At 40.5% G+C, this 25,156-nt stretch overlaps 1 protein-coding gene across 1 annotated transcript in view; it reads right to left on the bottom strand.

Annotated features, from left to right (window-relative positions):
* The window catches only part of LOC132815685 (thrombospondin type-1 domain-containing protein 7A-like), a 398,166-nt gene that overhangs the window by 228,147 nt on the left and 144,863 nt on the right, over positions 1 to 25,156 (bottom strand). The window contains exon 2 of the mRNA XM_060824741.1: positions 855 to 1,653. Within this exon, the coding sequence (XP_060680724.1) occupies positions 855 to 1,653 (799 nt within the window). The remainder of the gene's footprint in view (positions 1 to 854; positions 1,654 to 25,156) is intronic.

Raw genomic sequence — 25,156 nt, 5'->3', positions numbered from 1 at the left:
TTGCTTATTTCCCCATCCACAAGTCATCCATAGAGCGGAATCCAATGACACTGCATCTCACTGTGGCTAACGATCCCTTATACCAAGCAATGAGTGTGAAACAGAGAATAAACAATATTCTGAGCTGTTTTGCCTGAATTGAAAATTCTCCATGACAAGAATGGTTTGGTGTATCCAAATTCAGTGATTGGATGGAGCAATATATTAATCTGAGTTTGACTGCACACTGAGAAAAAAATGTATAATTCAATAGCTGCTAATTTTAACCAGTAACTTCAATTAATTTTGCACAATGGACTGGGAGCACTTCATTTACAATGTGAACTACTATTTTTTGTGATTTTGATTAAACAAGGTAAAGGATATTCGTATTTGACATTGAACATCAGGTCAGCTATAGCAGAATGAGCTGATTTAGCTGCAAAATAAAATTTTGTTCTATTGTTGCATATCATTTTTAAACAAAATCTTGGAAAAACAACTATGACTGGAATACTTCTTGAACTGTGCAACTGAATATGTGAGTTCCTTCCCTTTATTGGGGCAGTTTTATGAATGTCCATTCAAACCATTCCAGTCTTTTATCACACTTGACATTTACAGTCACTATAGACAGAAAAGGCTTTCATCTTATTCAATGCAATAGTTGTATCTCTAATGGCAAAAATGAATATCTAACACATTTTGTTATTTAATCCTTACGAGTTAATAGAACTTGAGTTTGGTATTACCTGCTCACCATTTCCTGATTTACCACATTTCCTTTGAGGTTTTCTAATCCTTGTCTCAGCTACTCATTTGGGTTACTTAAGTAAAGCAGGGTCAAGATATATGTCATGAACTAGACCACTTACCTCAGCGCAGCAGTCTTTCCATTTCTGTGCATGCATGTAACCTGTCTCGTTTGGTAACCGATTAAGACATCAAAATATTTGGTGTCCTGACGGATTTGCCGGTTTCGGTTCCTCTTTTTCTTCATAAGCTCACGGGCTTCAGGGTCCCTCACTCTTTTTCCTACTTGCCGGGTTTGTCGAGTGTGTGGGAGAGAGCATGCACTCCAGGGCCCGACTCTCAAACTATAAATACTTTCTTCTGCATCGCAGGAATTGAACGTGCAGGTCCGAAACTCAGTCAGGTTGGGGCAAGGTTCCCCACCGTAGAGTGGGGGCACTAATATTTGACGAATGCGGTGCTTTAATCCCACTCCACAAGACTTCGTGCATTCTGACCAGGAAGTAAACCCCGTTACCACACAGTTTTGTGGACAAGGGATGAGACAAGCTTGTTCAATGTGGGGCTTAGTCTCAAAATAGTCACAGATAACATCCTCCGCTGCAGCTCCATTTCGTTTCTCAATGCAAGTTACATCCCTGGTCTGAATTCCTTCATCACCTTTCAGGCACTCTGACATTACTCTTGAAGAAGGGTTCCTGGAAGCAACAGGTAAGCATTTGCTCCACTCACCCACTTGCCACTTGTACAGGTCCTTGTGCCAGTCACAGACTTTGAAACAATTTTGCTGATTCTCTGGTCTTTCCGATGGTTTACAGTTCGTGGGTAAAGTAGTCCATCCCTCCACATGGGCACACCATACTGACCTGGTTTGGACACCTCCTGGGCCACACTCCTCTCCCATACATCTCCCCCAGCTACCTATAAGACAAAAAATTTAAAAATATTTGTTTAGTGGTTAGATGCTTTCATTAAATGTTAAAGATGCAAAAATATATCAATTCACATTGCTGCATTTTCCATTACACTAAAGTACACATTAGAAGATATTTCAATACACAAAATAAACAACCCAGTGGTATTATCACTGGACTACAAATCCAGGGACCTAGGTAATGGCCTGGGCACCAGGGTTTGAATCTCACCATGGGGGTAGGTGGTAGAATTTAAATTCCATTTTAAAAATCTTGAATTTAAGAGCCTAATGATGACCATGAATCTGTTGTTGATTGTCAGAAAAATCCATCTGGTTCACTAATATCCTGGGACAGTGAGTCTGCTGTGACTCCAGACTCACAGCAATGTGGTTGACCTCGGGGCAATTAGGGATGGCAATAAATGCTGGCCTAGCTGGTGTTGCCCTCATCCCATGAAAGAATTTTAAAAAGTATATATAAATGCTTTTCATCCAGTTCTTAGTCACAGTGTGAATAAATTTATTGCTATATATGGTATTGATAATATACAGGACAGTAAAGGTCCCTTCGAAATTCCTAGGGAAAATCTGCTGGCTTTCCCAATCCCAAATGCCTCTTGTATGAGAATGCATATTTGTAGACATTGGCACCAACTTTAACTTTTAAACGGGCAATGAATAGCTGCTCAATCTGGCAGTGGAAGGGTCAGGAGCCATTTTGTATTGTGCACTCAATTCAATACAACTGGGGATCTGTATTGGAGACAGCTCAGAGAATGTTCACTAGAATGATTTCAGAGATGAAAGGCTTGGATAATGAGCAGGAATCAAGCAGTTTAGGCATATATTCGTGACAGTTTAGAAATACATGAGGAGATCTAATTGAGGTGCATAAAATGCTAAAGGGGATTGACAAAGTAGATGTGGAGCAGATGTCTCCATTGTGGAGCAATCTAGAATGAGAGATGGCAGATTTAAAACAGAGATACTTCTTTCAAATGATTGTGAATCTGTAGAATTCAAAACCCCAGAGTGTGCTGGATGCCCAGGCATTGAGTAAATGTAAGGAGATAGACAGTTCTTTAATTAGGAACAGGCTGAAAGTTATGGATGTGGACAGGAGAGTGGAATTGAAGCCAAGATGAGATCAGCCAGGATTGTATTGAGTAGTCTAGAGGGGCTGGATTGCCTACTGTGGCTCCTACTTCTTACTTCGTTCTGTAGGCATCAACCAGGTACCATAATACAGAGGATGGCTCTATGTCAAACAGCATAAAGGCTGTCCAGCTGGCAATAAAATAAATCACTGCTTCTGCTTGCCCCATTTAAAATAACTTAGATATACTTTAGTGGGGTCTCTTTAGTCAGAAAAACTAGGAGGACAATGCAGGTCACATGGTCATTTTCTGAAATAGTGATCAAAGTCCAATGTGTATCAGAACAAATGAAAGAGAGATTATTATTTGGAAGTGAGGGTGTTTGGATCAGCTATTGGCAGGTTCTTGTCACATTGCAGTGGGCAGAACAGACAATAAATGCATTTACGTCAATTTAAGGTAACCATCGTCCCATTAAAGCCAATTTTGCAAGTTAATAGAATGTGTGACAATGTCAGGATCTCAAATCAAACTATAAACCTGTCCAAGACAGTTTTCACTTGGCTCACAGAAAGAATTGTTGTGTGTTCAAGATACTGGAAGACTAGTAGCATTCACAAGATCTATAAATGGTATGGACCAACAATCAAAAGGAAAAGCATCCTTATTTCATTTTACTTTGGAACTAAAGATGATACTCTGCAATAGTTTCATAGATGCACATGTTCAGATTGGTTAACCCATAGGATGTTGATAATAGTGGCATTCTAAAGGGCCTTAAACAAAATCCTGTCGGTATTTTTCATTTTCTAGTCAATAACCAGTCCAACCTGACAGAAGAGAATTGGGACTGGATTATACGGGTCCCCTGACGAGTATGTTTTCAGGGAGGATGGGGTTGAGGGTCACATAAATACGAAGGGTGGTAACCCCACAAACTATTGCCCAGCCCTGAAGTTATCCCCCAAAGCACAGCTAGTGCAGTCATCAGTGGTCTAGCTGCCATTTTAAAATAAACAGTAATGGCCAAGTGAGCATGTTAACAAAGTATTGACATTAAAATTACATAGTGCACATCACAGTACAGTTGGTGTAGGTAGACAATTTCCTAAGAAGACAGGAAATAATGATGGGGAAACCTTTTTGCAGCTGTTCTGTGCAACTATTGAGCATCCCACAGGTTGCATTTTGCATTCTGGCCTGTATCACCCATAACCTCAGCCACCAACAAACTCCTCCAAAACTGCTCAGTCACTTCACAACCTCTCCCCCATAACAAGAGAGCAAGGGGCTTACCTGACTATAATCCACCAAAGTTTTGTGTGGGCTCTTTGCTATCTCAGCAACACTGCTACTCTGTTCTGGTGGTGTTGAGGCTGCTTGAGCTGTTGGCCAGGCAGATTGACTGATAGCTTGTTAAGGGTGGAAGTCCCATTCTCAGTCATTTTGCTCAATGGCAGCATGTTTTGTCTGCAGATGGAACATCTTTTAAGTTAATTGACTGTGGTTTGTTTGAATGGTGCCAGGGATTGGTGGCAGCAAGTGTGGGAGGGGTGCTGTATAATATGCTCCCTTGTGAAATTCAGTTCTTGTTTTTTTTCTGTAAACTTGGAGTCTTAAAACTTTGTTAATCCAGAAACTGAACTGGGCTAACCATATAGATACAGTGGCTACCGGAGCAAATCAGAGGCAAGGAATCTTACAGGAACTAACTCACCTCCTGACTTTCTACAGCCCTTCAACCATCTACAAGGAACAAGTTTGGAGTGTGATGGAACACTGCCCGCTTGCCTGAATGGTTGCAACTCTAACAACACTCAAGAAGCTTGACCCACTCCTGAACAAAGCTGCCAACTTCATTGGTACCACAACCACAAACAACCACCCCCTTCATTACTGATGGTTAGTAACAGCAGTATGCACAACCTACAAGGTGCACTGCAGAAATTGCAGAATTGCAGAATTGCACTGCACCAAGGCTCTGAAAGCAGCACATTCCAAATCCTTGACCACGTCCAACTCAAAGGATAAGGGTAGTTGGGAATGCGGTGCTGGAAAAGCACAGCAGATCAGGCAGCAGCCAAGGAGCAAGAGAACTGACGTTTTGGGCATAAGCCCTTCATCTGATCTCCAGCATCTGCAGTACTCACTTTCTCCTCCTAAGGATAAAGGTGGCAAATTACTATGAACACCAACATCTGCAAGATCCAAACCACTCAGATTCAGACCTGGACATATATCATTATTCCTTCAGTATCGCTAGACCAAAGTCCTGGAACTTCTTTCCTAGTGGCATTGTGGGGGCATCCACGACAAAAGGGTCTGAAGTGGTTCAAGAAGGTACCTCAACTTCACCATCTGAAGGCCAACCAGAGATGGGTAATAAATGGGTCCACATGCCCTGAGTGCATAGTACACTTCTGTGATATTTGTGCATTAAGTTAAGGATTCAGCTAATTCTACTCTGGTCAAAGAGGTAACAACATTATAATTAACTCTATTTCTATCAGGGAGATGATGACAATAAAAGTGATGAAAGGGCTACAATTAAAATCAGTCAATCAAGCTGCACTGCAGCATGGGGTGTGAATAAGAATTTAATATCTATGACTTTGAGATTTATCTATCTCAAAACCTGCTGTTCATGTTGCAATAAATTGAAAAGTTACATTGTAAGAAAATCATGATGCTTTCTTACAATATGGACACACATGCACAAGAAGTAGGAGTCGACTGTTCAATCCCTTGAAGCTGCTGTACTGTTTATCAAGATCATGATGATCTGAGCATAACCTCAAATCCACACTCACACTTACTCCTGATAACCTTTCATCCCCTTGGTAACCAAGAATCTATCGACCTCTGCCTTAAGAATATTCAGAGACTCTGCTTGCACCATTTTTTCAGGAAGACAGTTCCAAAGACTCATGCCTATCAGTGAGAAAGAAAAATGGCCTCATCTCTACCTTAAATGGGTGGCCCCTTATTTTTAAACAGTAACCCTGCAGTTCTAGATTGTTCCACAGGAGGAAAGATTCTCTCTCTATGTATATGTTGCCAAGACCTCTTGGTCTTATATAGTTAAAAGTAAAGTAGTCATAGTCCTAACAGACCTAACAAACAAGTTGCCCTCTCCTTAGAGAGAGCAAGAGAGAGAGAGAGAGAGGACTGGAAGTGACTTAACCTGACTATCACCATGCCTCAGGAAAGAGGGGAGGTTGAGAAAGAGAGTTCTTTATGGTAACTTCAGCAAGTGCGGGAATTGAACCTACACTATTGGCATCGCTCCAACAAACTGGCTGTCCAGCCAACTTTTTAATTCTACATACTAAAATGAACAATTTTACAATGTTTCTGACAAAGACTTCAGATTTTGAATTTTGTTTGGTCAATTATATGACTCTTTTTCCCTTTATTTGGCCATTACATGTGCAAAATGCCGGTTAATTCTTCTCACATCACTCCACCAATCCCAAGATACTGTTTGATTTAACAATGTAAGGCTTCAAAATTTCATGAAGCAAAATACAGCATAAGATTGGTCCCGAATACAACATCAGTTGAACTGACCAATTGGTTTCTTATGGGTGTAATGCATGCTCCTCAACTGACATTCAGTTTGATTTCCATATCTGATGGCATTAGAGGACTTACTGCCTTCTACCAATTTGGACATGGAGGCATTCAACAAGGTTCCCCATGTAAGACTGATTAGCAAGGTTATATCTCATGGAATACAGAGAGAACTAACCATTTGGATACAGAACTGGCTCAAAGGTAGAAGACAGAGGGTGGTGGAGAGGGCTGCTTTTCAGACTGGAGGCCTATAACCAGGGGAGTGCCACAAGGATCGGTGCTGGGTCCATTACTTTTCGTCATTTATATAAACGATTTGGATGTGAACAGGTATAGTTAATAAGTTTGCAGATGCCGCTAAAATTGGAGGTGCAGTGGACAATGGGCTGAGAAGTGGCAGATGAAGTTTAATTCAGATAAATGCGAGGTGCTGCATTTTGGGGAAGTAAATCTTAGCAGGGCTTATACACTTAATGGTAAGGTCCTAGGGAGTGTTGCTGAACAAAGAGACCTTGGAGTGCAGGTTCATAGCTCCTTGAAAGTGGAATTGCAGGTAGGTAGTATAGTGAAGAAGGCGTTTAGTATGCTTTCTTTGATTGGTCAGAGTATTGAGTACAGGAGTTGGGAGGTCATGTTGTGGCTGTACAGGACATTGGTTAGGCCACGGTTGAAATATTGCGTGCAACTCTGGTCTCCTTCCTATGAAAAAGATGTTGTGAAACTTGAAAGGGTTCAGAAAAGATTTACAAGGATGTTGCCAGGGTTGGAGGGTTTGAGCTATAGGGAGAGGCTGAACAGGCTTGGGCTGATTTCCCTGGAGTGTCGGAGGCTGAGGGGTGACCCTATAGAGGTTTACAAAATTATGAGGGTAATGGATAGGGTAAATCGACAAAGACATTTCCCTGGGGTTGGGGAGTCCAGAACTAGAGGGCATAGGTTGAGGATGAGAGGGGAAAGATATAAAAAGAGACCTAAGGGGCAACTTTTTCACACAAAGAGTGGTACTTGTATGGAATGAGCTGCCAGAAGAAATGGTGGAGGCTCGTACAATTGCAACATTTAAAAGGCATTTGGATGGGTAGATGTATAGGAAGGGTTTGAAGAGATATGGGCCAGGTGCTGGCAGGTGGGAATAGATTGGGTTGGGATATCTGGTCTGAAAGGACGGGTTGGACCAAAGGGTTTGTTTCCATGCTGTAAATCTCTATGACTCTAAAATGGGATATTGATCAAATGTGCCAATGTGCTGAGAAGTGGCAGATGGGGTTTAATTTAGATAAATGTGAGGTGCTGCATTTTGAAAAAGCAAATCAGTGTAGGACTCATACAATTAATGGTAAGGTCCTAGGGAGTGTTGCTGAAAAAAGAGAGCTTGGTGTGCAGGTTTATAACTCCTTGATAGTAGATTCGCAGGTAGTTAGGATAGTAAAGAAGGCATTTGATACACTTCCCTTTATTGGTCAGATTATTGAGTACAGGAATTGGGAGGTCATGTTGCGGATGTACAGGACAATGGTTAGGCCACTTTTGGAATACTGCATGCAATTCTGGTCTCCCTCCTATTGTTGTGAAACGTGAAAGGTTTCAGAAAAGATTCACAAGGATGTTGCCAGGGTTGCAGGATTTGAGTTATAGGGAGAGGCTGAACATGCTGGGATTGTTTTCCTTGCAGCGTTGAAGGCAGAGGGATGACCTTATAGAGGGTTTATCAAATCATGAGGGTCATGGATAGGGTAAATAGGCAAAGTCTTTTCCTGGAGGAGTCTGGAACTAGAGGGAAAAGATATAAAAGGGACCAAAGGGGCAACCTTTTCACATAGAGGGCAGTGCATGCATGGAATGAGCTGCCAGAGGAAATAGTGGATGCTGGTACAATTGTAGCATTTAAGAGGCAACAGGATAAGTATATGAACAGGAAGGGTTTAGAAGGACATGGGCCAAATGCTGGCAAATGGGACAGGATTAGGTTAGGATATCTGGTCAGCATGGGCGAGTTGGACCGAAGGGTCTGTTTCTGTGCTGTATATTTCTGTGACTCTGTTTCTGTTTACCAGATCATGAAATGGATGTGATGTCCACAACTGAAAGAAAATAAAATCAAACAACTCAGTTACACATCACAAAATAATTAACTAACTGTGGAAATACATGGCATATGTCTATAAAAGAATTGGCAATGTATTCACTTGAGTTATTTAATAACGTTTCCAAACTATTCATTGCATTGTGGTGCCAAAGCTCGTGCTGATTGAAATGCGTGGGATTGACATTTTGCAAATGCTAATGAGGTGGCTCAATACGGGTCTATCTCCTGCACTATACTCTTCATTACGTTATCATTGAGCACAAACGATGAGTCACTGCTTCTTGTGATTAAACAATCCGTTTTACTGAAGTACTTCTCCAAAATCAGACACAAATCTTTTCTGATCCTGATTGTGTTGGAGGGATTCAATTTGGTTTCTGAATTTTGAACTCTTTACATTAACTATTGTACATGAAAACTACAATTGGTTGGATAACAGGGAAACTTTCAGATATAGTGAGACTTCAGTAGCCAGAACAAAAAGATCTTTAAAAAATGATTTTGGAATGCAAAATGAATTTAAATGACAATCTGAAATTGCCTTTATATGAAATGAATTTTTGCACTAGTGCTATAAGAGAATGAATTGTCCAATTTTATTTTGATTCATTTCAAACACAAAGCAGCAGTCTTTCTAATAATCAAATGATTACTAAAGAACAAGTGTAAATTGCATTATTTGGATTGAACCTTCAAGTCTCAATGAAGCATTTAGAAGGGTAGTGGAGGAATTTATTTTGACAGGAGGCAAATATTCAGTTTCCTGACATTGGGTTAAAGTTTTAATATTAAGTTCTCAGAACTCATAAGGCAGGATGGCTTTCCCCATCTCTATTGCATTCAGTACGTGACATGAATACTCATTAACACCTCAACTCACGGACAACTCCAAGGCACGTTCACAGATGAAATCTTATTAGCCAAAAACAGGAAACTCTTGTGGTTACAAACCCAATTATATCTATGCATCAAATACGTGGCCTGTTAGACTTTTTACCTCCAAACCCCGATGTGTACAAACCTCTTCAGTAACTTGGCTTCTTCATAATCAAGTCAGTTCTTTGTATAGTGTAAGGTGAAGCCTCCAGGTCATGACAGGCTAACACATATGCAGTCTTGCTTGTGGTAGTTATATGCTTACAGTGTAAGCTCAGTTAAATTGGGGTCTGTTCAGTTGTCAGACCCTTCCAGTGCCTCAAATGCATGAAAATATAGTTTTGTTCAAGTAAGAGGTGCCTTAGGTTTATTTGGTCAGAATCAAAATCCAACTTTTGTTTCTTGCTTTGTTACTGTACAGAAACAAACTGTGTTTTTGACTTTGTATATAGATTTTTTTATGAATAAAGTGTACTTTTTTAAAATAAAAGAGTAAGGGGTGAAGCCTCACCAAGTCAATGAGCTCATGTGACACCCCCGTCATTGGCTGCCTTGCTTGTTTAGTTAAATACTTGCAGTGGAAGGGGTGAAGGCATCCAGAATGTCTAAGCATGGCAACTGCACTGCTTTAACCAACCAATACAAGAATGCTGGGTTCAAAAAGGTCTAAGATGCAAAGGATACTCTACTCAAGACAGGACTCAATAGAAAGGTTCACAAAAGGGTGGGCTAGGTGGAAACAAACAGTATGGAATGGAAACTTAAAAGGGCCTGATTTCTGGGAGCACTGAGAGGATCCAGGCAAATGAAATAAGCAAACTGGAAAAACACATAGAAAAGTGAGAATGCTGGAGAAGGAATGGGGACAAAGAATTGTAGGAGCTGCGTGTTCACTGTGGGCAAGACAATAGAATCATTTCTGTACTAGGGAGGGAGAAAAAGCAGATGAACTGAATAAGACAGATGTCAGATTATGGCTGGGCGTGGGGACTTAGGTGGGAGTGAGATCAGAGAAAGAGGAGTAATATGGAGGGAAATAGTGAAAGGGTTGATATTCGCAGTGGGGATTGAAGAAGGACAGAAAGGTTGCCAGCAGAACAGAGAAGGCCAACAACATTGAGGGGAAACACGTATTCTCGAGGAGGAGAGTGAAAAGGTTAAACAAAAAGTTTAGAAACACTATCTTCCGATTTTCAGAAGAATTCATGGAGAAATGCATTACAGCTGGGTGAGATCCTGAGAACTGTCTGAATGTGTTTCTGGACTGAGTGAACACAATTATCTGAGGTAACTGAAATAGAAACCGTAAAATACCAGAGTGCTCACATTTAGTTAAGAACATTGCACTTAAGGGAGACAGGCAGAATAATCATGAATGTGCTCTTCAAGCTCCACCAACAACTTGCCAAGCTTGTTTCATCATTCAGTAACCTTTGACTAGGGCAGTTGAAAATTACCAACAGAGCTGATGATGCTGGTGAGGGTAGGAATGGGAAGAGTATGGGGAGGTATTCCATGATTAGCCACACAGGTACACTCACAGGTCTGTGTGCCTGAGATGTAAGGACATGGCAATGAAGTCACTCCACAGGTTGTAAAATCCAAGATGTAGAGCTGTATCGCCTGCAATAATGAAGGCCATTGAGAATCAAATAGTACCAGTAATGACTTTCATGGAAAGCAATGTAAAAAACAAGGCCAGAGATATCTTGCATATGGCAGAATGAGAAAGAGCAAAACTAGTTATGGGTTATGCCGAATGCACTTCACCAGGGACTGTCGGGCTGGCTTCATCCCGGACAAGAACAGCCTGATAAGGACACAACAGACTAACGAAAGAAAAGAACAAAGAACAATTCAGGACAAAAACAAGCCCTTCAGCCCTCTAAGCCTGTGCCAACACAAAACACCTTTCCAAACTAAACCCCTTTTGTCTCTAAGTAGAAAGTTTCCCTCTATTCCCTGTCTATTCATGTATCTGTCAAAATGCCTTTTAAATGTTGCTATTGTATCTGCTTGTACCACCTCTTCTGACAGCTAATTCCAGGCACTTACATCCTCTGTGTAAAAAGCGTGCCTCACATCGTCTTTAAATTTTCCTCCTTATACCTTAAATCTATATTCTATAGTAATTGGAAGAAGGACTCTGGCTATCCACACCATGAATGCTCTCATAATTTTGTAAACTTTTATCAGGTCCTCCCTTAGCCTCAAATAAAAACAAACAAGTTTGTTCAATCTCTCCTCACAGTTAATACCCTCCAAACCAGTCAACACCCTGGTAAATCTTTTCTGTAACTTCTCCAAAGCCTCCACATCCTTCTGATAGTGTGACGACCAGATATGTATGCAATATTTTGAATGTGACCTAACTAAAGTTCTATACAGCTGTAACATGACTTGCTAATTATTATACTTTATATTCCAACTGATGAAGGCACGCATGTCATATGCCTTCTTATCCACTTGTGTCACAACTTTGAGGGGATTGTGTTCTTAGTTCCCTTTGTATGTTGATGCTTCTAACAGTTCTGCATTGGATCTTCCAAAATTTGTCCAGATTAAACTCCAACTGCCACTTGCCTGCCCAAGTCTCCAGCCTGAAAATGTGTTGCTGGAAAAGCACAGCAGGTCAGGCAGCATCCAAGGAGCAGGAGAATTGACGTTTCGGGCATGAGCCCTTCTTCAGGAAGCCTCCAACCTATCTATATCCTGCTACACCCTCTGGCAATCCTCATTGTCTACAGATTCCCCATCCTTGTGTTGTCAGTGAATGTACTAAACAGACCGCCTACAATCTCTTCCAAATCATATGTACACACATATACAGAACAACTTCGGTTATCCTAATATTAATCATTTGAATTTCAGATGATCCAAACAAGACCTCAAGGTCGCATAAAAATGTTACATCAAAGAGCTGTTACCGACAACTGGTGTGACGATCGCAATCGAGAAATCTGAGTGCATCAGCAAGGAGGGTGACGAGTTGACTGCAACACCACATGGGATTTTAAATGGTCTAATGTTTATGGAGTGGAGAGGAATGGGGTGGTGGTGGTTGGAAGGATGGTCAGAAAAGTATTTCAGCAATCAAATAAGATTGCAAAAGAATGGATAGGATTTCACCTGGTGTGAAATGGTGGGAGCGTTGTCAGAATTGCGATCAGAATTTTGAATGATCAGTTTCAATTTGAAAGCGGATGAATGAAATGAAATCAGGATGAGTGAGAAGTTAGTACTGGGTGATGAAAAGGCTAATTGTAAGATAGTAACTATATAAAATTAAAAATTAACTCATGTTAGATATAGGTATTTTGACTCCTTTACCTGCTGTGAGACATAATGTTGGGTTTAAAGATATACTGGATTTGTCTAAGATTGATAAAATTGACGCCAACAATATACATTTGAATGTACATAAAGATGTTATTAGAACAGTGGAGCAAAGAAACACAAGCACCTCAAGGATTCCCATCTTGGGTGACTGTGTGGAGTTTGGACATTCTCCCCGTGTCTGCGTGGTTTTCCTCCAGGTACTCCGGTTTCTTCCCACAATCCAAAATGTGTGGGTCAGGTGAATTGACCATGCTAAATTGCCCAAAGTGTTAGGTGCATTAGTCGGGGTTAATATAGCATATGGGGAATGGGTATGGGTGGGTTACTCTTCAGAGGGTCAGTGTAGACTTGATGGGCTGAAGGGCCTGTTTCCATACTGTAGGGGATCTAATCTAATTTAATCTAATCAAAATAGTGACTGGATGTTTTTCTTCAAAAAATAATAACTGACTTCCATCTCAATGAGTTTTATTTACACAAAAAGTGATATTATTTGTCAAAAATCATGAATTTTAAGCAATATGCAGTGTTTGTACATATTTTATCAATTGAATGAAACAAAACTCTGTAGACCTGCTTTTTTACATAATTATGTTCACTAAGGCTTCCTTTGTTTATGGTCAGATCAGATATCCGAACAATCCGTTATTCAAACAAAATACTCCCCGCCCGCCTCGTTCAGATAATTGAGGTTGTTCTGTATATAAAAACAACAGATAGATTGATTATGTCAAGGTCTCAGATGGAAAAGTTACTTCACATTCCTACATCTTTTCACAGATCAGTACTGCCATGCCAGATGTTTAACTAACGTAACCCAGCAGGTGCATTAGCTTTGTTCAGAATGAGATGAAGAAACAGGAGGAGGGGAAGAAAGGATGAACAAAACTGGAGCATGAAGTGCAAATAGCTGGAGCTATGGCTGGACGCAACTTCTGAGTACAGGAATCAATGTTTTCAGTGCGATGGAGCACCCTAGAGCACCCTAGAGAGGGTGCACTAAACTACCTTCTGATGGTTGAAAGGCAGTGTTAGAGGTGTCTTTGTTTGACCTGGATGGTGGCCATTAACATCTGCCACCTTGTGCAGGCAGATCTGCAGCTGTGCATCTTAGGAGGAAGCACTATGTCCCTGACACTCAAGATCACAACAGGATTGAATTTCCTCACCACCGGCTCCTTCATGAGGGACATATGTGGCATCTCCTAGTTGGCAATCCTGAAGTGTTTTTGTGAGCTGACCAATGTCTTTTCCAGGAAAGTAATACAGTATGCTCAGTTGCCCATGGACCCAGAGAACTAAGGTGTCTGAGACATGGAATTTTCAGCCATTGTTGGGTTCTCAATGCAGCTATCAACTGTGGTCACGCAGACATCCCCAACATCACTTAATCACATTCCTGAACAGTAAAAGATTTCATCCCCTCAATGTCTAACTTGTTTATAACCAAAGGAAACAATTCCTGCTGATGTGCAGCCACTATGCAGGGAGCCATCTAGTTTTTACATTCTGTATAATCCATGTTGGTTTAATATTTGCCCCAACTGCAACCATCAGCTCCAGGGCTGCTTCAAGGACAAGTAATACCCAAGGCATGGTTAATGACTCCAGTGTGGTATGCTCAGACTGATGCTAAACAGCGCGACAATACCACATCACCATGAGGACCATTATTAAACAGGTAATCGGGATTCTGAAGATGCACTTACATTGCCTGGCTGCTCAGGAGGGGTTATCCAATACTTTCCAGCCAAGATCTCTAGAAAATTGGTTGTTTGCTGTGCACTGCTCACCCTAGCTCATTGACTGGGTGAAAAGAGGGAGGTTGACCATGGAGTGAGGAGAGGTGATCATTATCTCTCATGATAATCTGCAAGGACACATGAGTCTCAAAAATGGCCTCACAGATTAAAAGTCAACACAGGACTATTTTACAAAGTCTTCAATTTGTTTCAAGTGCAGGAGAGAAAGTAAATCCCATGCATGTAATGTGAATTTAATGCTCTTAACTCTTTCTTTCCACACCACTCAGTCCTGTGCCACCCCAAAAGCCATAGGTGAGCTTAAGGATGCCTGATAACTACTTTGCCACTTTGCTTCAGATAACTTTGACATACATTGATTTTTGGGCTAGTGCCTAGAGGGCTCCAGCTTGCAGTGGATCTCTCACATGGGTGCCGTGTAACCTCCTCAGTCTGACCTGATGGAGACATTTGGATCCCAAGCAGAGGAAAGGTGGTGAGACAGGCACCTCTTCTGTATTCTGAGATGACAATATTTGGGTGCCTCTCTGTCAGTCCTGAGCACACCATCATATAACACTTGGCCTATTCTAGATAGCTCATCCATAGAGATGAATGTCTATGCACTGGTGAAAAATGGGGAGGAAGGCATTGTTGGTGCATCAACTAGGGTTCTTTAGTGTTCCTTCTCAAAGGTGCGGTATGAGGCACAAGTAGCAATGAACCTAGTGGAAGAGTTTCTATTTTTCAGTCCTGGCTTGGGAGTGGGATTTGGACACTTTGCAGATACACATGTCAGTGTTGTCAGTTATCACCAGTTTCTCAAGGTTTTATTCAGATTTGCAGCTTGAGTAAGAGATTGGAGGTTTTTGCATAAGATGGCTAAAAGATATCCCTTCTGTCTGTCAGTAACATTAAGTTCCCTTTGCTCTGGAGATCGTTCAGTGACCTGTTCCTTGAAGGTGGTCAACAACATCAAACCAGGCATTCCTCCCACTGAGTACTGGTGGAACAATAGTAATATCACCAAGTTATTAATCCCGTGATCCAGGCTAACAATCTGGGGACTTAGTTCCCAATCCCACCAGGGTAAGTGAAAAATGAATTAAATTTTTTAAATATCAGAAATTAAAAGCTAGCCTCATGGCAATGATGCAATCAATGTCTATTGTCGTAAAACTCATCTGCTTCACTAATGTCCTTTAAGAAAAGAAATCCGCTTTCTTTGTCTAGCTTAGTCCACATGTGACTCCAGATCCACAGCAAGGTGGTTAACTCTTAAATGCCCTCTGAAATAGCATTATAGGCCACTCAGTTCCAGGGCAATTGATATGGGTAATAAACATTGAAATGCTCATCAGCCATGATTAAATGGCAGAGTGGACTCGATGGGTCAAATGGCCTTACTTCCACTCCTATGTCTTATGGTCTTAAATGTTGGCTAGTGACACCCACCTCTCATGATTTTTAAAATGTTAAATTTTAATAAAACACTCCCCACCCTGGTCTGGACATGTTTGTGCTTATTGTTAAGCTGCTGAAGAAGGAAAGCTTTGGGAGACATCAGCATTGGTATCTGAGTAATTTGTGTGCATTGATAGAAAAGATAGAGATGATAATCCCCAGCACTGTCTTTGCCTATGTGCATGACTACAAAGAACAAAGCATTCTGGGGAAATTTAGGGGTTGAAGGGTTCTGACTGAAAAGTGATTCATTATCATCAAAGAGTTACATATGATGCAATTCAGGAAAGCATTACTTGATGTTTATGCCTGAGATACTTGTAAAGGTTTGTCTTGAGGTCATGTTTTATGGTTGCTTCCTTGTCTCATGCAAGTCTTTGGTGAAAGAAAATCTATGAGACATGCACCTTCTCCCAGTTGTGAAGAAAGCTCAGTGAGTTTATGATGCATGAACTATTGTGTTTCATTTCAAGCGTGACTCCTGGCAGATGTGTGAGGGCCAGTAGCACAGTAGTATGACTCATGCTACATTGATTGCTGCAATGAAGTGACAAACATTGATTGTACTTGAGGCATCAGATGCTTGGCACCCATTCTTATATGTGACAGTCCTGTGCAATGCCAAGATTACAATGTTAAATCACACCCTTATGGTCATGAAGCTTTGAGTAAATAGTGGCACATAATGTGGTGGAATACAGCAGATGCTTCATTCTGTTGTGGCACTGAAGCCTGGTCGTCTTATGCTTCCCCATGAGCTCTGAATTCCTCTGTTCAGGTTGCCTTCATCAATCAGGCTGGCCTTCGGTTGCTATCCATAGGGAAAAGCAGCTCCCTCCCCTCTTGGATAGCCATGAACATGTAGGGACATGTCGACCACTCTGCTTTCACCTATTTTCTTAGCCACCTTGTCAAAAAACTCAATCAAACTTGTGTGATATGATTGACCTCTCACAAACTGACTATCCCCAATCAGATCTTGCCTCACCAATGCAGACATATCTTGTTTTTTAGATTCTCTCCAACAACTTACCACATCAGGCATCAGGCTCACCGGTCTTTATTTCCCTGGCTTTTCCTCGCAGCCTTTCTTAAATAATGGTACAAGATTAGCTATCCTCCAAGATGTGGTGGAGGCTGGTACAATTGCAACATTTAAGAGGCATTTGGATGGGTATATGAATAGGAAGGGTTTGGAGGGATATGGGCCAGGTGCAGGCAGGTGGGACTAGATTGGATTGGGATATCTGGTCCGAATGGACGGGTTGGACTGAAGGGTCTGTTTCCATGCTGTACATCTCTATGACTCTATGACTCTAAGTGTTCTTCTTCACTCCCTCTACTCCTCAAGGGATTTACTTGATCCCAGCTGCCTATATCTGACATACATCTCCTTCTTTCTCATGACCAGAGCCTTAATATCTTTAGTCATTAAGTGTTCCCTCCTCTTGCTCTTCATACTAAGAGGAACATGCTGGCCCTGAACTCTCTCTATCTCGCTTTTGATAGCCTCCCACTTGCCTGGCATCCCTTTACTGGCAAACAGTCTGCCCTGATCAACGTTAGAAAATTCCTGTCTAATATCATCAAAATTAGCCTTGCTCTAATTTTGAATTTTAACTTCTGAACCAGACCTGTCCTTTTCATAACTCCTTTTCATAACAAGGGCGGCACGGTGGCACAGTGGTTAGCACTGCTGCCTCACAGCGCCAGGGACCTGGGTTCAATTCCCGCCTCAGGCGACTGACTGTGTGGAGTTTGCACGTTCTCCCCATGTCTGCGTGGGTTTCCTCCGGGTGCTCCGGTTTCCTCCCACAGTCGCAAAGATGTGTGGGTCAAGTGAATTGGCCATGCTAAATTGCCCATAGTGTTAGGTAAGGGGTATATGTAGGGGTATGGGTGGGTTGCGCTTCAGCGGGTCGGTGTGGACTTGTTGGGCTGAAGGGCCTGTTTCCACACTGTAAGTAATCTAATCTAATCGTCAAAAACTAATAGAATTCTGGCTACTGGTCTCAAAGTGCTCTCCGACACCACCATTATTTCCCTGTCTTATTTGTTAAGAGTAGGCTGAGTTTTGCCCCTTCTCTATTACGGCCATCTACATAATGATTCAGAAAGTTTTCTTGAACACACTCATCAAATTCCTCCCTAACCAAGCCCTATGGCAGCCCCAGGCTACGCAAATTTTTTCGGCAAAGCAAAATCGTTTATTTATTTCTATATTATTTTATTGTTGAAGTTTACTGATATTTTATTTTTCATTTTGTTTAACTACCATCTCATTCTGCAAACATTATATGTTTGTCCTTTTATTCGCATTCTGTCCTTCTATATCCTCGTCAAGCCTCTCTGCCCAGCTCACCACGTTTTCTTCACATTCCATTTATTTTGACCCATTTCCATCTTTTTTCTGGGCCTTTTGAATTAACAGTATCGTATCTGATTCGAGGCTGATCTCTTCCATCATAAAGAGATCTATGTGATATTAAAAACAGGAAATGTTGAAAGTATTCAGCAGGCCAAACAGAGAAAGAATCAACACTTCAGGTCAAAGATCTTCAGTAAAACAGAGAGTTCATTGATCCAAAATATTAATTTAATTTCTTTCCCCAGATGTTGTCAGATCTGATGATCAATACTTCTAAATTTCTTTTGTTTGAAATGTCAGATTTCCAACATTGGCAACTTCCTGCTTTTGTATTGGCATACTTAATATCAAAGTTGTTTGAGAATTGCAAATATGATAGAGATAAGTATCAGGGAACTATAAACAAGTTGGAAGTATATGGCAGCAGATGAAGGAAAGAAAGAGCAGAACTGAAAAAAACAGAGAAAACAAAAAAAAGCGGTTTGGCGTTCATAAAAGTCTATTAGTCTACAATTATAGAAATGTCATAAAAGTCTATAAAAACCAAAAGTAAAATTTGATGGGAAGAATAATCAAAAATTAAATTATAAAATTTACAGAGGAGAACATGCCATGTAATTCACAGATACTTGAAATAATCATGCTTTTAGCTTCAAATGCTCGAACTTCATTGAGTATATTTCTCATGTTATGTCATCTACTGCGGACTGAGTCATTGTTGCTGGTGCCCTGACTGTAGTGTGGCACAGAGCGACATGGCACTCTAGATATTTAGAAATGCAGTCACAGAAACAAATAGGTCTTTATTCGTATTCGAGTAATGTGACAGAACATTTCTATAGCTTATAAAATAATGAAGATGATGTGAAATGAATTTTTTCTAACAATCTTTTGATAACACATTGTGCAGTTTACAGGCTTACAAGACCTGCCTCTCATTGTAAACTTCATCTGCACTTCACTTCTATACGAACCTAATTATAGCAATTATAGCACTTTCCAATTTTACCGACATCTTCAACACAACTGTATACAAAAACTATCATTTACTGAAGCTATTTTGTGTTTTACCTTTCAAATTTTACAAAAAAAAACCCATGAAATTCAGAAAAGTAGCAATGATTTATTGCTAGTATGCAATTATTGCAAATCACAACAAAGTTCAGTGCTAGCATTCCATCTACAATTTGTGGTATTTTCCAAGATGACCACGCCTAGCATCTGGTGATATTTGCTATTCACACTCATGTGGGGCATTGGGTAAGGCTGATTTGAATTAGTTCACTGCCAGCAATCTTCTCTTGCCCCTGCTTTATCTTGGATCTATATATTGACTAATGGTAGAGAATATACCACTGTACAGAATCTATTGAAAAGAGTTTGTTGCATGACAGCAATAATTGCAGCTACATTTGGCCAGGGATAATGACCAAGATCTTTGAAGCTGGAGCATCTATATCTGCTCCCTCTGAAAGCTCAAGTAGAACTCTTCTTCTCCACCCATAGACTGTGTGTAACCTCAGCAGGATGGGTGGAGCCAATCTACTATCATTACTAAGTCCTTCAGAACCATGACCAGGTATTCATCTTATGCAGTAGAACATTATGAATTCGTCTTTGTAATCAGATGCAATTACAGGAGTACAGTCCTTACTGAGGCAGAAAGGAGCATTAAAGTTTACACAGATATTTAATGGAGCTCTTCCACTCCATTTGTTCCTTGAGTGGGTTTTGGCACTTTACAAGATATGATTTTTATTCTAGCAATCAACTAGCATTTATCATCACATTAAAGCTGTAAAACATTAGACTACCCATCTTATTTGGTCTGAATGTTTAAATTTATAAACTGTTTAAATTTATACACTGCCCTATGAGTAGTAAGTAATGAATATGTCAGTTTGGAGTTACGTAGATGTAACACAGTTTGCAAAACCACTAAATTTTCCACATAATTTGCTAAATAGTTTGCTTGCAAACATTTGACAGCACCTAACAAAATATTAATATTGAAACTAGGTGTCTCAAGCTGGACTCAATGCTAAAATTCATGACATTAGATTTAGCATGTGTTGGATATCAGCACGCAGACAAGCAAGTCATTTTGCTTGTGTGAAGCACTATATTCTGAAGCTAAAGTCAGAATATGAGTCAGATACAAATATTTAGTAGCACAGTGCTAAAACAGCACTGGTATAAACTAAACATATATTTTTCTGAAAGAACATGGATTGATATATGAGGTTAAGCAGAAGACTGACATCCACTTAGGATATTGTAACAAGTTTAAAATTTTACAATTGATGTGGTTAGAGTGTAGTGATTGGTTGTCAGAATGTCTATGGGGATGTGTTGCAACATCCACCCTCCATTTTTAAATAAACAGGTGAGGGGTGGATCTTGGGACGGAAGCTTAGGAACTGAACAATAAATCTACCAGACCTCTCACAGAGTATGCAGCACTCGTAGCTATTTCTGGAGGAGGCGGTTTTAATATGCAATTCAATACTTTAAGAAATTTTCTGATCTCTGCAGCAAGTTTGAAGTACAACTGGGCAGATTTTGAACTGTGTGGACTCTAATCTTTGTACCAGGTACTAAATGATTCACAAAGTGGTTCCAAAAGAGGCATTTCACACAAAAAAAAACTGATTCTTTATTCACACTTATCTTTGAGGGACCAGGAGAAGAGTAAACATAATATATTTACTAAAAACTATTTCCTCTAACCTGTTACCCTTCATTTTCTCCATACCATTTAATATTACTGAAAATATTCATTCCACACATCGCTAAATATTTTGATGCTATCAGCTCCAATGTTGGTAATATGTTCTATACAGTGAAAATTCTGTTTCAAGTTTCCTCATGCTGTTTTTTATTGTAATGACTCTTATGACTCATTGGCAAAAGAACAAAAATGTCTTTTCAAAATTAGATTAGATTACTTACAGTGTGGAAACAGACCCTTCAGCCCAACAAGTCCACACCAACCCATTCCCCTACATTTACTGCTTCACCTAACACTACAGGCAACTTAGCAACGCCAGTGCACTTAACCTGCACATTTTTGGATTGTGGGAGGAAACTGGAGCACACCCACATAGAGAATGTGCAAATTCCACACAGAGAGTCACCTGAGGTGGGAATTGAACCCAGGTCTCTGGCATTGCGAAGCAGCAGTGCGAACCACTGTGCCACCCACATGCTGAACTGCTTTCTTATTCCAGTGTTATAAGAATTATGGTAGCTCAGGTTCATCGGAGACCATTAATTTGTCAAGCCAAATGGAGTTGGATGATATGTCTGCTGCAGCAGCCATGATTATACAGAATTGCAGATCTAGGTATTGCAGAAAGCATTTATCATGTAGACATTGAACATAAAACATTGCAACAAAGGAACTGGTCCTTCTCACCATAATGAAAACCATGATGCCATTATAAACTAAGCCCATCTGCCTACATTTGGTCCATATCCCTCTATTCCCTGCTTATTTAATTGTCTAAATGCCTCTTCAATGTGCTATCATATCTGCTTCTACCATCTCCCTTGGCAGTGCATTCCAGGCATCAACTACCCTCTGTGTAAAAAACATATCTCATGGACCCCCTTTAAACTTTTCCCCTCTCGCCTTAAACCTTATGTCCCCTAGCACTTGGCATTTCCACCCTGGGGAAAGTCTTGACTATGCACCCTATCCATGCTTCTTATAATTTTACGTACTTCTATCAGATCGGCCCTCAGCCTTTGACATTCTAGTGAAAACAATCCAAGTTTATCCAACCTCTCTAACTAGGCATCATCCTGTAAAGCTCTTTTGCACACTTTCCAAAGCCTCCACATTCTTCCTATAAGTGTGGCAGCCAGAACTGCGCACAATACTCCATAGATTTTATACAGCTGCAGTACGACTTGCCAACTCTTACAGTCAATGCCCTGACCAATGAAGGCAAGCATGCCATACACCTTTTTTACCACTTGTGTTCCAAGGGAAAAATGAGCTTGCACCCCCAGATCCCTTTGTTTATCAATGCTGCTAAGGGCCCTGTCATTTACTGTATTGTTTCCTCTTGCGTTTGATGTCCCGAAATACATCACCTCATACTTGTAGGGATTAAACTCACCAGGAATGTGAGTTTGATTCCAGCCTCGGGCAACTGTCTGTAAGGAGTTTCTATGTTCTCCCCATGTCTGTGTGGATTTCTGTTGGTGCTCCAGTTTCTTCCCACAGTCCAAAGATGTGCAGGTTAGATGGATTGGCTATGCTAAATTGTCCATAGTGTCCCGGGATGTGCAGGCTAGGTGGGCTAGCCATGGGAAATGCAGAGTTATTGGGTTTGGTTCAGGGTGGATGTTAGTGGAATAATCATCAGAGAATCGGTGTGGATGGGCCAAATGGCCTACTTCCACATTGTACAGATTCTGTAAAACTCCATCTGTCATTTCTCCACACAGCCTTCCAAATTGTCTATATCCTGTAGTATCCTTTGATGACCTTCTTCACTATCCACAACTCTAGTAATGCTGTGCCCACATTTCTTTATACTAAATGTTAGAAGATTAAACTAGATTTTCTTTAGAACTAGTTCAGTATGGAGATACCTGTGGCCGGATTTCTATCTGCGCCATGTCCCTGCCATGACCCCAATTATTTTCTTGGTCAGAACTCATTATACTTACAGTTTAGGCCCACAGCAGCATTTCCATCTCAAAGGAGCCTGCTAGTGTCAGAGAAATACTTGTTTCCACTGCAACATCAATGTCAGAAAGGGGAAGAAGCTTCCCTGAAAGAGGTGCAAGCAACCTTAAAACTTCATTTAGAAGTGTAATTTGGAGTTTTCTTGAGCCTTAGCTTTTTTTACAAATCAATTGAGGGCAGAAGAATGAGGGAGATGAACATCATCTGGATCTTTCTCTTCAATAGTGCAACTTTTGAGCTTCCAATCACTCTCCAAAAAAGGTAGTGACATCCTTCTTCCATATGTAGCAAAAGTTACTGGCACTCACAAAGAAAGAAGTGTAGCCGAATGCAGTAACTGATTTGGTCTCATGCTCTGCCATTATTTAAACATGAATAGTCAAAGGCACAGAGATCCCTGAGGATAGGGAAGATTTCACAGCATTCTGTGGGTTGGATTTAGTGAGAAGTCTTTCTGCCTCATTTTCCCTAGTTTTGAGTAGTATAATGGAGGGAACTACAGTTGGAAACTACAAATGGACAGCCACTATGCTCACCAAATAGGATGTTGGACTGACTCTAAATTCCATACACTCAAACCTAGAAATTCTCATTTGTCTTCCACAATAGTATATAAACATAAAAAGAAATGAGCAAGGCAAGACCAACTGGTCCATTGTGCTTGCCCATATTAATTCTGCAGGAGCACCAGTACTGAAAATTATCTCCCTCTTGCTCCAAAACAAGATAATGTTTGTTAAATTAGCATGGAGATAATTTGACTTGAGATTCTTAATATTCTATGAGATCATATACCATAAGGCATAAGAACAGAAATAAGTTATTCAGCCCATCAAGAGTGCTCCATTATTCAATGAGAGGATGGCTGAACCGATAATTCTCAACTTCAGTTTTCTACCTTTTCACCATAACCTATAATTCCCCTACTGATTAAACATCTATCTTTCTCAGCCTTGAATATACTTAATGTCCCAGATTGTACAGCCCTCTGCAGTAAAGAATTTCACAGATTCATACCTCTGGCAGAAGTTCCTCATTATTGTTTATTTAACATGTTTATAGTGCTGTTAGTGTCTTCTACTGTGAAACTGATGCAAAGTACTTATTTAACTCCTCTCCTGACCAGTGCGTCCACATACTGTGAGGAAGATTACATGTGCTAAGCGATGTACGCTATTTGTGTATAAAATGTAATTTTGACGTTAAAAGCACATCATTTATGTTTTAGCTGTTACAAACTTCATTTGCTTCCAACAGTAACCTCTGCACAATTTGCTCATGTTTACTATATCATGATACTACAATTTAGAGTGAGCTTATGGAGCAGTGCTCCACTTACCCAAGTAGCAATCCAGAGAACCAGGCCTTAGGAACATGGGTTCAAATCGCACTACAGCAGATGGTGAAATTTGGATTCAATTAATAAATCTGGAATTTGAAGATCACCTAATAGCAACCATGAAACCATTATCGTAAAAACAAATCTGGTTCACTAATGTCTATTAGAAAGGTGATTAGCCACAGTTCCCACACAACTCAAGAAGTTCACCATCACAAAGCAGCCCATTCAATTGCATATCTTCAAGCACCTTGACAGAAGTACGGACCATCGACAAGATTCATTGCAACAGCGCACGTTTCTTTGACAAACCCGGGTCCTCTACCACCTAGAAAGACAAAAGCTGGTGGCAGTGGAAATACCACCACCTACACGTTCCCCTTCAAGTCACACACCATCCTAACATGGATGTTGCCATTCCTTCACTTTACTGTACCAAAATTTTTGAATACATTCGACCTGACCTGCACTACCCTCACTGCAGTGGTTCAGAAGGTCAGTGGTTCAAGGGCAACCAGGGTTGAGAAATAAAAGCTAATTTAGCATCAATGTCCACATCCCATGAATGAATACGATAAAATGAGAAAAAGAAACACAACCTCAGAAACTTCACTGTGAGGACAAAAGCCTTATATAGAGTGGATTTGAACAGAATTTGCAGAAAGATTCAGTTGAGTTGCATCTCCACCAGACCATGTTTCTTTATCTCGTAATCCGAATGTTTTGTGAGTGTGAGTGCAATATGTTCAGAAACAAATAAGCAATCTACATTATAAATGTAAGTTGAGGAACTATATTAAAACAATGCGTTGTTCTTCTGTAGTAACACCATGCATTATAGGCGCATCTGCAATGTAAAAGGTAGGCCTGAGGAAACCAGAGTAACTTAATGCAAGCAGCCAAGATAACATGGCTATGT

This window comes from Hemiscyllium ocellatum, chromosome 5, assembly GCF_020745735.1.
Source record: "Hemiscyllium ocellatum isolate sHemOce1 chromosome 5, sHemOce1.pat.X.cur, whole genome shotgun sequence".
NCBI classification, from domain to species: domain Eukaryota; kingdom Metazoa; phylum Chordata; class Chondrichthyes; order Orectolobiformes; family Hemiscylliidae; genus Hemiscyllium; species Hemiscyllium ocellatum.
The sequence above is the reverse complement of the archived record's forward strand: the minus strand, read 5'-3'. Positions and strand labels throughout refer to the sequence as shown.